This window comes from Garra rufa, chromosome 11, assembly GCF_049309525.1.
Source record: "Garra rufa chromosome 11, GarRuf1.0, whole genome shotgun sequence".
Taxonomy (NCBI): domain Eukaryota; kingdom Metazoa; phylum Chordata; class Actinopteri; order Cypriniformes; family Cyprinidae; genus Garra; species Garra rufa.
The window spans coordinates 45,478,270-45,490,222 of NC_133371.1; the positions used below are offsets into that span (position 1 = coordinate 45,478,270).

The 11,953-nt window shown below is 34.0% G+C and overlaps 1 protein-coding gene across 1 annotated transcript; it reads left to right on the forward strand.

Annotated features, from left to right (window-relative positions):
* Positions 1 to 1,058: 1,058 nt before the first annotated feature.
* Positions 1,059 to 11,033, forward strand: LOC141345816 (xaa-Pro dipeptidase-like). Its single transcript, XM_073850737.1, has 6 exons — positions 1,059 to 1,154; positions 1,665 to 1,742; positions 3,497 to 3,645; positions 6,027 to 6,211; positions 8,036 to 8,227; positions 10,564 to 11,033. The coding sequence occupies exons 1-6, from the start codon at positions 1,120 to 1,122 to the stop codon at positions 10,705 to 10,707; spliced, it is 783 nt and encodes a 260-aa protein (XP_073706838.1). The 5' UTR covers positions 1,059 to 1,119; the 3' UTR covers positions 10,708 to 11,033.
* Positions 11,034 to 11,953: the final 920 nt, after the last annotated feature.

The following is an 11,953-nucleotide window of genomic DNA, read 5'->3' on the forward strand; positions in this document are numbered from 1 at the left end:
GTTTGTGTGGTTGTTAGTGTGTTGCTAGGGTGTTTGTGTGGTTGTTAGTGTGTTAGTGTGGTTGTTAGTGTGTTGCTAGGGTGTTTGAGTTGTTGTTAGTGTGTTGCTAGGGTGTTTGTGTGGTTGTTAGTGTGTTGCTAGGGTGTTTGTGTGGTTGTTAGTGTGTTGCTAGGGTGTTTGTGTGGTTGTTAGTTTGTTGCTAGGGTGTTTGTGTGGTTGTTAGTGTGTTGCTAGGGTGTTTGTGTGGTTGTTAGTGTGTTGCTAGGGTGTTTGTGTGGTTGTTAGTTTGTTGCTAGGGTGTTTGTGTGGTTGTTAGTGTGTTGCTAGGGTGTTTGAGAGGTTGTTAGTTTGTTGCTAGGATGTTTGAGTTGTTGTTAGTGTGTTGCTAGGGTGTTTGTGTGGTTGTTAGTTTGTTGCTAGGGTGTTTGAGTGGTTGTTAGTTTGTTGCTAGGATGTTTGAGTTGTTGTTAGTGTGTTGCTAGGGTGTTTGTGTGGTTGTTAGTGTGTTGCTAGGGTGTTTGTGTGGTTAGTTTGTTGCTAGGGTGTTTGAGTGGTTGTTAGTGTGTTGCTAGGATGTTTGAGTTGTTGTTGATGTGTTTCTGTGTAGTTGCTGATGAAGTCTCTGATTTTCTGGTCTGTGTGTCTCTGGTTTGTCCTTTAATGTGCATCTGTGGGTTTTATCTCTGGTCTCTCTGCTGTATATCGGTGTGTATCTGTGTTTTGTTGATCTGCTGTTATGAAGTTATCACTCAAGGTTTTCTGAGGCTGCCACTTTTTTCAATCTATATCGACTGACAGGCTCTTTCGGGCTTTTCATTTTGCATTTTGCAATTTTAGTGCAGGTCACTGGAAAAATGAAAGCTGCGATGCTTTGGGCTGATATTTGGACTTCAGTCATTGTGTGTTTCTTTGAAATGTACTTATTGAAAAAATAAGATTTGGGGTAAATGTCATGAAAATAATATTTCAATTAAATGTGCATACTTTTCTTAATGCAAGATTCAATTTCTTATTTTCTCTGTGTTGATTCTGACTGAAGTGTGACTTAAATTGACTGATGCTCATGTGAACTGTGTGTGTTTCAGTCTGTTCCAGCATTACTGTTATGCTCGCGGAGGGATGCGTCACACCTCTTACACCTGCATCTGTGGAAGGTAAACACACACAAATGATTAGAAAACTCACAAATTAGCCTCATGCAAAACAGAATTGCTTCGGTCAGCAGCACTCAGAGACAGTTGCTGTAATTGCTGATGTTCTTACACAAACAGCACAAGACCTTACAGTGCAATAACACACCAGAGCAAATCATTACTGCAGTCTGTGTGTGAGTGTCCGATATCATTCTGTCCCCTGAGCAAAAGACGTTAAATCAAAGCATCTGGATGAATAAATACATTTCAGATATTTTTTGAATTTGATCTTAAATGCATAGGTCACCTAAAAATGTTTGAATAGTTTGAAAAGTATTTTTCCACTGCGTATCTTAAATCTTTTTCATGCATATTCAAACATAAATTTCAGGTTTTGTCTCACAGTTGTTTTTAATTTAATACTTGAAGGAACAAAGTGACATTCTGAACATTTCAAGATATAAAGTTGATCTTCATTAGATGATATTTTGTGTTTTTGGGGTTGCATATTAACATGTCATTTCCCATCAGTGGGAATAACTCGTCCATCCTGCATTACGGACACGCCGGGGCTCCCAATGACAAAACCATCCAGGATGGAGACATGTGGTGAGTTCGTCTGCCTCTTTTCTCTTTTATTTTATTATTTTAGTCAGTTTTATTCTGTATCATTTTTCTTGTTGATTGATGCTGGTCTTTCAGTCAGTGAGTGCAGTGTTGAATGTGTCTCTCTTTAGTCGTTCAGACTGCATCATCTCTTTATAAACAGTCACACACTGACCCCTGGTGGACAGAAAATAGAAACACATTTTTCACTTTTTGCAAGCACATATTTGAGAAATTATGTGAAAATCATGATGGCTGAATTAATTAAAGTAGCAAATGATTTATTACAGTCAAAGAGCTTTTCATTTTATATTTACATCTGGCATAATCTGCCTTAATTTACATTTTTCAGACCAAAACACATCTCTGAAAGAGATTTTGTACGTCTATAAATAAAAAGTGATACCTAGCATCACTTAGTTATTAAATATTAATTTCTAGCAGAAGTTCTGCATATATATATATAATGAATAATGAATATTTAATAAATAAACTACGAGTTATTAAAAAGACAAAGTGCTATTTTTTTCTTTCTAGTGCCATACATTTTTTTCTTATTGTATTCTATGCAACATTTTGTCAATGCTTGCATTAATATCTATTAATATCTATGGAATAAAAAAAAAGGTAATTGTGACTTTTTGTCTCAGAATTCTGAGTTTATATCTCACAATTCGATTTTTTTTCTCACAATCCTTAAAAAAAAAAGTCAGAATTATGAGATACAAACTCAAAATTGCGAGCTATTTTGCAGTTGCAATTATCTACAGTTCAATTCTGAGAAGAGAAGTGCAACTTGTGAGATCAAAAAGTCTGAATTGTAAGAATTGTGTTGTGTTTTTTATTCTTTTTGTATAACATTGTATGTTATATGTGACCCAGGACCACAAAACCAGTCATAAGGGCCAACAAATTGAGATTTATACAAGCTGAATAAATAAGCCTGCCATTGCTATATGCAGCTATTTGAAAATAATTAATAAAAATGTGTAGATATAATGTTATAAAATAGTCAATTGTTAGTTTTAACTTTAACAATAGGGTTCCCTGTATAGTGTAGTTTTCTGGGAAAAACGTTATAGAAATTAATACTTTTATTTAGCAAGGATGCTTGAAATTCATAAAAAGTGACGATAAAGACATTTATAATGTTACAAAAGATTTTTGTTTCAAATAAATGCTGTTTTCTATTTCCACTTTCTATTTATCAAATAAACCTGAAAACATTCTACTCTGCTGTTTTCAACATAATAATAATAATAATAATAATAATAATAATAATTAAATAATTAATAAATAATAACAATTAAATTAATACATAAGCTTTCCATTTATGTATGGTTTGTTAGAATAGGACAATATTTGGCCGAGATGCAACTATTTGAAAATCTCCTTTAAAGTTGTTCTAATGAAGTTTTTAGCAATGCATATTACTAATCAAAAATTAGGTTTTAATATATTTACGGTAGGAAATTTACTAAATATCTTCATGGAACATGATCTTAATATCCTAATGATTTTTGGCATAAAAGAAAAATCTTAATTTGGACCCATACAATGTATTTTTGGCTATTGTGACCTGTGCAAAGCCCAGAAGCTTTGTACATTGTGGAAATGTCAAATAAATAAGAAATAATAATAATATAATAATGTAAAGCTGGCATATTCAGTTGTTTCCAAACTGTAGAAACTCTGGCTGGGGCTAAACTAAAGTTTCTTTTTAAAACTCTTTCTTTTTCTGATTGTTTTCCTGTCAGTCTGTTTGATCTGGGTGGTGAGTATTACTGCTACTCCTCCGACATCACCTGCTCTTTCCCAGCAAATGGCAAGTTCACCGCCGACCAGAAAGCCATTTATGAAGCCGTGCTGAAGTCCTCCAGAGCCGTGATGGCCGCCATCAAACCAGGTACAAACCCAGCAGAATCACAGTCAAGAGACAACACTGCTTTCAAAATCCAGAGAGACAGAAAACATGATGTGGATCACAATACTGCCCTCCAAAGGCAAAGTGCAGTAACTACGTGAACACTGTAACTGAGAAAAATGCCTTTAAAGTTTTTACAACAGCTAGTCAAACATGTTGACACTCTCGTTTCTCTGAACGTTTCTTTGAAACGGGACAAAATTGAACCAGAAGACTTTGCCACAAGACAAAACAGTTGTCACAAAGTCCATTTTAAGCCTTAACTCAATTTTGACCAAATACGTAGTTACTGCGCTTTGCCTTTGGAGGGCTGCGGGCAGAATATTCCTGTGATTAAAGCTGAATTTTCAACATTACTCCAGTCTTCAGTGTCACAAGATCCTTCAGAAATCATTCTAATATGTTGATTTGCTTCTTAAGAAACAATTTTGAAAACTGTTACATTTTGTTTTTCAGGATTCACAGATGAATAGAAAGTAAAAAAAAAAAAAAGCTATTTATTTGAAATAGGAATCTGTTCTAACATTATAAATGTCTTTACTGTCACTTATGATCAATTTAATGTGTCCTTAGTGAATAAAATTAATTAAGGTAAGACACTGCAGGTGAATAGGGTAAAAAAAAAAAAAGAATAATAGTTATCGTTTTCTTCAGTTGATTGATTACATTGATAATTGCAAACATTTTTTTGTATTACAAGTTTTCTAAAATGTTAGGTTTCAATCTGCAAATGAGCCATTATTTATTCAAATATGCGCTAATTTGCATACAATTCTAGTACAAAAATCTAAACACTGGATGAAGTCGGTTTCAAAATTCTTGTTTAATTCTTTGACATATTAAAGTCAAACGTTTTTACAGAGGGGATGTTAGGTATCTAATTTTTGGTACTCCATAATTCAGAAAACACTTTGAATAAGGCAAGGCAGTTTTATTTCTAAAGCACATTTAAAACAGCAACTGCTGACCAAAGTGTTGTACACTAAAAGCATAACTTCACAAAACATATATCGACAGCATAAAATATTCTGAGAATTATTTAAATAAAACATAGAAAGATGAGATTTGAAGCTTCCAATATCCGTAATGTTCTAGTGCAATTTCAATGGAGAAGGAGATCTCTAAGGAGACCCTTATAAACAAACAGCAACATCTTAAATTTGATGCAATATTCAACTGGCAGCCAGTATAAAGAAGCAAGAATCGGTGATATATGATCTCTCTTTCTAGTTTCTAGAACAGACAAACAATATATTTTCACAATTTTGGGGGGAAAAAATGTAATAAAACGTTGTATATATGAACAAACAGTGTTGGGGGTAACGCATTACAAGTAACGCAAGTTACGTGATAATATTACTTTTTCCATGTAACTAATAAAGTAATGCTTTCATTTTTAATTGTCAAGATCTGAGTTAGTTTTTCAAATGAGTAACACCAGTTACTTTCCCCCATTTATTGATTAAAAGCTCATCTGTCTCCATGTTGAGAGAAATTGTGAGTAAGATGTTACTTTAGTTTACTTTACTCAAATCACTTACTAAAAAAACAGATACATTGTTCGTCAAAATGAATAAAAACAGTGAAATTCAAAACAAAGCTGCAATAATTAAATGTTCAATAATACAAATATCCTTTATGTGTTTAATCCCATTTTATTAACCGACGTCTTTGCTGCCGACCTTCGATGATCCAATTCATCCATACTAATAAGCAAACATTACTCAAGATAATCTAACATTTGTTTTCCTTTTTTTATTGCTGAAGAGTTTTTCTTCTGCGGTCTACTGTACAGACGTCAATTTACTTTTCTCTAAGCCTGAGGCTTTTGCTGTGAAAAAGCTTTTACGTTTGACAAAAATACTACTTTTTATATTAAAAACAAGCAAGCAAGCCCTGCCCAGATTTAAAAAGTAAAACGTAAAAATAACGTAACGCATTACTTTCCATAAAAAATAACTAAGTAACATAATTAGTTACTTTTTTAGGAAGTAACTCAATATTGTAATGCATAACTTTGAAAAGTAACTTTCCCCGACCCTGTAAACAAAAGCCTCTGTATAAACCTTAAGGATATAGACCGGAATAAAAATGTAAAGTTTGGTGTGTGTAAGTGGCTTAGTGAGGGAGAAAAAAATATCATTTTAAAAATATGTATTGTGATTTAAATCTATTGGCCAAATAGATAAAAAGCTATAAAAGATAAACTTAACAGTGTCTTTTAGGTGTTTAACTTACTTAATTTCCAATCTTTGAATGCTAATGTTGGTTAAATTTAAGTTAGAGAATGTACTTCCTAAAAGAGCGAACAGAAACTGTCTTTGATTAAGAACTGAATCCTCTGGTCCTTCTCTGATGCTCAGGTGTGAAGTGGACAGACATGCATCGTCTGGCGGACCGGGTTCACCTGGAGGAGCTGCTGAAGATCGGGATCCTGCGTGGGAACGTGGAGGAGATGCTGAAGGTTCATCTGGGCTCCGTGTTCATGCCGCACGGTTTGGGTCACCTGCTGGGCATCGACGTCCACGATGTGGGAGGATATCCAGAGGTCAGAGCCAATCACAACAAAAGATTTTTCCCTAAAGTCCATGTATAATGTTAGCATTTTATTGAAGATAAATCTTAAAACGCACTTTAAAAAATATATTTTGACTATTCTTATTTCCTCTTTTTATATTTATCTGCATTTTAACCGTTATCTCAACATGAAAATGCCAGAGCAGCTGACAAACCATGTAATAAATACCAACATGCTAAAAAACTGAAATCAAAACCATTTCATAATCCTCAGTATTACTACAAAAAGATGTACTCATTTCAGATAACTGTATTTGACTTTACCCACATGCCTTTTTTAGCATCATATTTGTGTTCCCGGAGCACAAAAACAGTCTTAAGTAGGACGGGTATATTTGTAGCAATAGCCAAAAAACAAAAACAAAAAAAAAAATTGTATGGTATGTCCTACCATAAATATATCAATTTAATTTTTGATTAGTAAAATGCATTGCTAAGAACTTCATTTGGACAGATTTAAAGGCAATTTTCTCAGTGTTTTGATTTTTTTTTTTGCACCCTCAGAATAAATATTGTCCTATCCTAACAAACCATACATCATTGGAACTTGCCAAAATAAAAGCTTGCTAATTTAGGTTTGAAAATGATGAAAACTCATATTAAAAAAGTAAATATTATCATTATTATTTTTTTATTTCCTATAAAATATTAGTATTTTTATTTTAAAATATAATAGTATTACCATACTTTATTATTTTGTTTATTATTTCAATAAAAACCTAAATAAATGAGGTCCAATTATATTATTGTCACTACTATTAATTTATTTTTTTAGTTTTATTTAACGGGTCAAACTATGTGCAGTGTGAGGACCAAACCAAATCTCTAGGTTCTTCTAATGAGAACTAGGCTAAAAAACTTATTAGCACCACTGACTATAAGGCATAAGGATATGTGACCCTGGACCACAAAACCAGTCATAAGTGTCATTTTTTTTCAAAATTGAGATTTATACACCATCTGAAAGTCGAATATATACGCTTTCCATTGATGTATATGGTTTGTTAGGATATGACAATATTTTGGCCAAAATACAAATATTTAAATATCTTTATTCTGAGGGTGCAAAAAAAATAAAAAAAATAACACTGAATAAATATCCTTTAAAGTTGTCCAAATTAAGTTCTTAGCAATGCATATTACTAATCAAAAATTAAGTTTTGATACATGGTAGGAAATTTACAAAATATCTTGATGGAACATGATCTTTACTAAATATCCTAATGATTTTTGGCATAAAAGAAAAATCGGTAATTTGGACCCATACAATGTATTTTTGGCTATTGTGACCTGTGCAAAGCCCAGAAGCTTTGTACATTGTGTACATCTTTACTTAATATCCCAATGATTTTTGGCATTGAAAAATTTTTTTTGTATTTCTACAAATATACCAATGCTGCTGACAGGTTTTGTGCTCTAGGGTCACATATTATAAATATGAACATTATGAATTTCTAAAAAGTTGCTTTGAATTCGTGTTTATTGCCTTCACAAAAACAAATCATTTTTTTTTTTTTTAAATAATGTTTTTTTTTTATATTTCAATTATTGTTTTAATTAATTGTATTGTTTAATAAATTGTTTAATAAATTGACTTCAACTGAAGTACATTTAAATTGTCTCACATGCAAATGGAATAGAACAAAAATAGATACAAATAGAACAAAAATCAGTTTGGCCTGTGGGTGTCTCTGCTGTAATGAAGCATTTTGTTCATTTTGTCTGATTGAAACCAATGTGCTCCTGGTCCTTCTGGTCACCCGCAGCAGCGGTTAAAGTGTCTGGTGTGTTTCAGGGCATCGAGCGCATCGACGAGCCGGGTCTGAAGAGTCTGCGGATGGGCCGTGTGGTGCAGGAGCGCATGGTCCTCACGGTGGAGCCAGGAATCTATTTCATCAACCACCTGCTGGATAAAGCACTTAACTCACAGGAACAGTGTGGCTTCATCAACAATGACGTCCTGACACGCTTCCGCGGCTTCGGCGGGGTCAGAACACATCACAAATATTATAAACTATCCAATTATATATTCTAATAGATACACTTGATGGAAATTATTTTACAGATACACATCAGTCCATGACTAGTCCTTATTTTGTTTAACACCATATAATTTCTTTTGCTAATGATTTGTATATTATATGCTATAATTTATCCATAATATACAAATATAATACACTATATATAATCTCTTACGTTCATCAAGGCTGCATTTATTTGATCAAAAATGCAGAAAAAACACTGTTATTGCAAAATGTTACTACAATATAAAATAATGGTTTTGATTTTAACGTACTTTAATATAGAATTTATTCCTGTGATGCAAAGCTGAATTTTTCATCTCCAGTGTCACATGATCCTTCAGAAATCATTCTACACTGCAAAAAAATGAAGGATCATATGACACTTAAGACTGGAGTAACAGCTGATGAAAATTCAGCTTTGCATCACCGGAATAAATTATATTTTAAAAGGTATTCAAATAAAAACTATTATTTTAAATTGTAATAGCATTTTGCAGTATTACCATTTTTTCAGTATTTTTGATCAAATAAATGCAGCCTTTGATGAGCATAAGAAACTTCTTTAAAAAACGTAAAAAATCTTACTGATCCCAAACTTTTGAGCGGCAGTGTATATACAGTCAAGCCCGAAATTAATCATACCCCTGGCAAATTCTGACTTAAAGTTAAGTTTTTTTTGACTGGAAATGACACAGGCTTCTCCCTAAAGATAATAAGACGATGTACAAGAGGCATCATTGTGAAATAAATATATTTCTCAGCTTTTATTTACATTTGAACAAAAAGTGGCATGTCCAAAATTATTCATACCCTTTGCAAACTGTCACAGTCTATGGGAAAATACAAAGTTCTATACCATTCCAAATAGTCCCAGCTGTTCTAAAGCATCCTAATGACCCTGATTCAATGGGAACAGCTGTTTTAATCAACTCTACAGGTGAAAAACAGAGGCTCTCTGCTGTTGGTTTGTGGACAGTCATGGCTAAGACAAAGGAGCTCGCTGAGGACCTGCGGCTGTGCATTTTGGCTGCTCACAAGTCAGGAAAGGGCTGTAAGACCATATCTATATGTTTTGAAGTTCCAATGGCTACAGTTCAAAGTATTATTAAAAAATACAATCTCAGTGGACGTGGTCAGAAGCCAAAAGTGACACCTGTGCTGGCCAGGAGGATAGTGAGAGAGGTAAAAAAGAATCCAAGGATCACCACCAAGGCCATCCTGATGAATCTGGGCTCTAGTGACAACATCTCAAGACAGACAGTCCAACAGACACTGAACACCGCTGGGTTCCACGGACGCAGACCAAGGAGGACAACACTTCTCCAGATAAGGCACACAAAAGCCCGCTTGGCCTTTGCAAATGCTCATCTGGACAAAGAAGAAGACTTCTGGTCTTCTGTTTTATGGTGAAACAAAAATTTAATTGTTTGGCCACAATGATGTAGCCTTCATTTGGCGTAAAAAAGGAGAAGCCTTCAAGCCTAAGAACACCATCCCCACTGTCAAACATGGTGCTGGAACCTAATGTTTTGGGGGTGTTTTTCAGCCGGTGGACCAGGGAACCTAATCACAGTAAACAGCTCCATGAAAAAGGAGCAATTTATCAAAATTCTCAACAACAACATCAGGCAGTCTGCAGAGAAACTTGGCCTTGGGCACCAGTGGACATTTCAGCACCACAACGACCCAAAACACACAGCAAAAGTGGTGAAGAAATGGTTAGCAGACAAAAAGAGTCCTGACTTAAATCCAATTGAGAATCTGTGGAGGAGCTAAAGGTCAGGGTGATGGCAAGGAGACCCTCCAACCTGAAAGAGTTCATTGTTAAAGATGAATTGGCAAAAATACCAGTGGAGACATGCAAAAAGCTGGTCAGCAATTATAATAGCCAATAAAGGCTTTTCTATTGATTAGTGAGAAAGGTATGAATAATTTTGGACATGACACTTTTTGTTCAAATGTAAATAAAAGCCGAGAAATATTTTTTTCCCACAATGAAGCCTCTTGTACATCATCTTATTATCTTTTTGGACACGTCTGTGTCATTTTCTGTCAAAGAAAAACTTGCTGGTTGAATAAATGTACCTATGTATATATATATGTGTGTGTGTGTGTGTGTGTGTGTGTGTGTGTGTGTGTGTGTGTGTGTGTGTGTGTGTGTGTGTGTGTTTTATCTTCATAATATTACTTTGTAATCAATTGCACTAAAGCTTGATTGTTTCAGATATTCTAAATATGCATTTCTAAAAGTTTAGACATTATTTATATAAATATTTTTATATGTGTGTGTTTCTCTCAGGTGCGTATTGAGGATGATATCGCTGTGACGGCTGACGGTGTGGAGCTGCTGACCTGCGTTCCTCGAACTGTGGAGGAAATCGAGGCCTTCATGGCGGATGAAACATCCAAACCCTTCAGTCCCATCAGCAGCCAGAAATTCTGAAGAGAGGATGATGATGATGATGAAGACATCACTCCATCTGTGGTATTTCACTCTATAAAGGGAAATCAGTCAAATGTCAGCTGCGGTTCGTATTATTACCCCGAGATAAATCAGTATTACAAATAAATTACAGGATCATTTCTGCTTTCATGTAGCAGCCATGTAACATTTTGTGCTTTGATATTCTTAATAATAGCAGCTCTGAACTTTGTTTAGCCTGAATTAAAAGAACTGTATTCATTTGTGTTATCTTCTGTATACTTTGTGCAAGTTTGTAAGGCAAAGCAATGCATATTTTTAATAAAGGTCTGATTTTTCTAGCATCATTTAGAATCACGTGTAACGTTATTTATTTATTCAGAAAAGTATGTTGTTTAACTTGTAATGAACACTTCTGAATACAGACCTAAGGTTGGTCTCTTTTTAAAGAAGACAATTAGTTTAATAAAATTAAAGTATTAAAAAGTTATAGAAGTTTAAATTTACTGTAAAGACAATGTATTTTTTATATATAAATAAATATAAAAAAAAATAGTTAAAAATGCAAAATTGCTATAAAATTAAATCCATATATCTACATAAGTTTTGTTCCAAATTTGAAATATTTTTTATGCATTTCTGTCACAAATCTATCAATTTCTCTCTCAATATTACATCTATCACAAAATATGGAATCTTGAGACTCAGACCTTTCCAACGATATGTATTTTGTCGAGATTATATAGTTTTGATTCTAAAAGACCGTAATACATTTTGTAATATGACACCCCTGCTAGACTATTGGTGCACTCTTGTCATAAATTCATCTATTACTGTTCCTACATAATTTGTAACAAAAAAAGGGTAATATATCTATTTAGGAGTCTTTAAGAAAGAAAAAGTGATATGAGTAATGGGGGGCCTGTGCCCCAGTAGAGCTTTAGGTCTAGCAACGCCCCTGGTTTCTGCCAAACCGTTTTGTAGATTCTCAACTTTCCCCATTCCAACAGAGACTTGCTGCACTTGTTTGCATAATGCATACAAATAAAACAATAGTTTGAGGGTGTTATAGTGCTAAGATGACTGTTGAGTCACTTAACTTACCTTAAATGAGCTTTCCTGTAAATGGCCTGGATGCAGGGAGTTTGCTCAATCCTCATGAGGGTGTGGATCTCATATCATTGTTTCTGTGCTGGTTTGCATAGCTAGTTTAGTACTTAGATGACTTTCAAATCTCTTCACACCATTCTTCTTACCATCTTTTAGT

What these genes read in the sequence shown, in the direction of transcription:
- LOC141345816 (XM_073850737.1), top strand. Translation starts at nt 1,120, where the DNA reads ATGCGTCACACCTCTTACACCTGCATCTGTGGAAG. An exon ending in ATCCAGGATGGAGACATGTG is followed by an intron (nt 1,743 to 3,496) that starts GTGAGTTCGTCT and finishes TTTTCCTGTCAG; the next exon opens with TCTGTTTGATCTGGGTGGTG. An exon ending in GCTTCCGCGGCTTCGGCGGG is followed by an intron (nt 8,228 to 10,563) that starts GTCAGAACACAT and finishes TGTTTCTCTCAG; the next exon opens with GTGCGTATTGAGGATGATAT.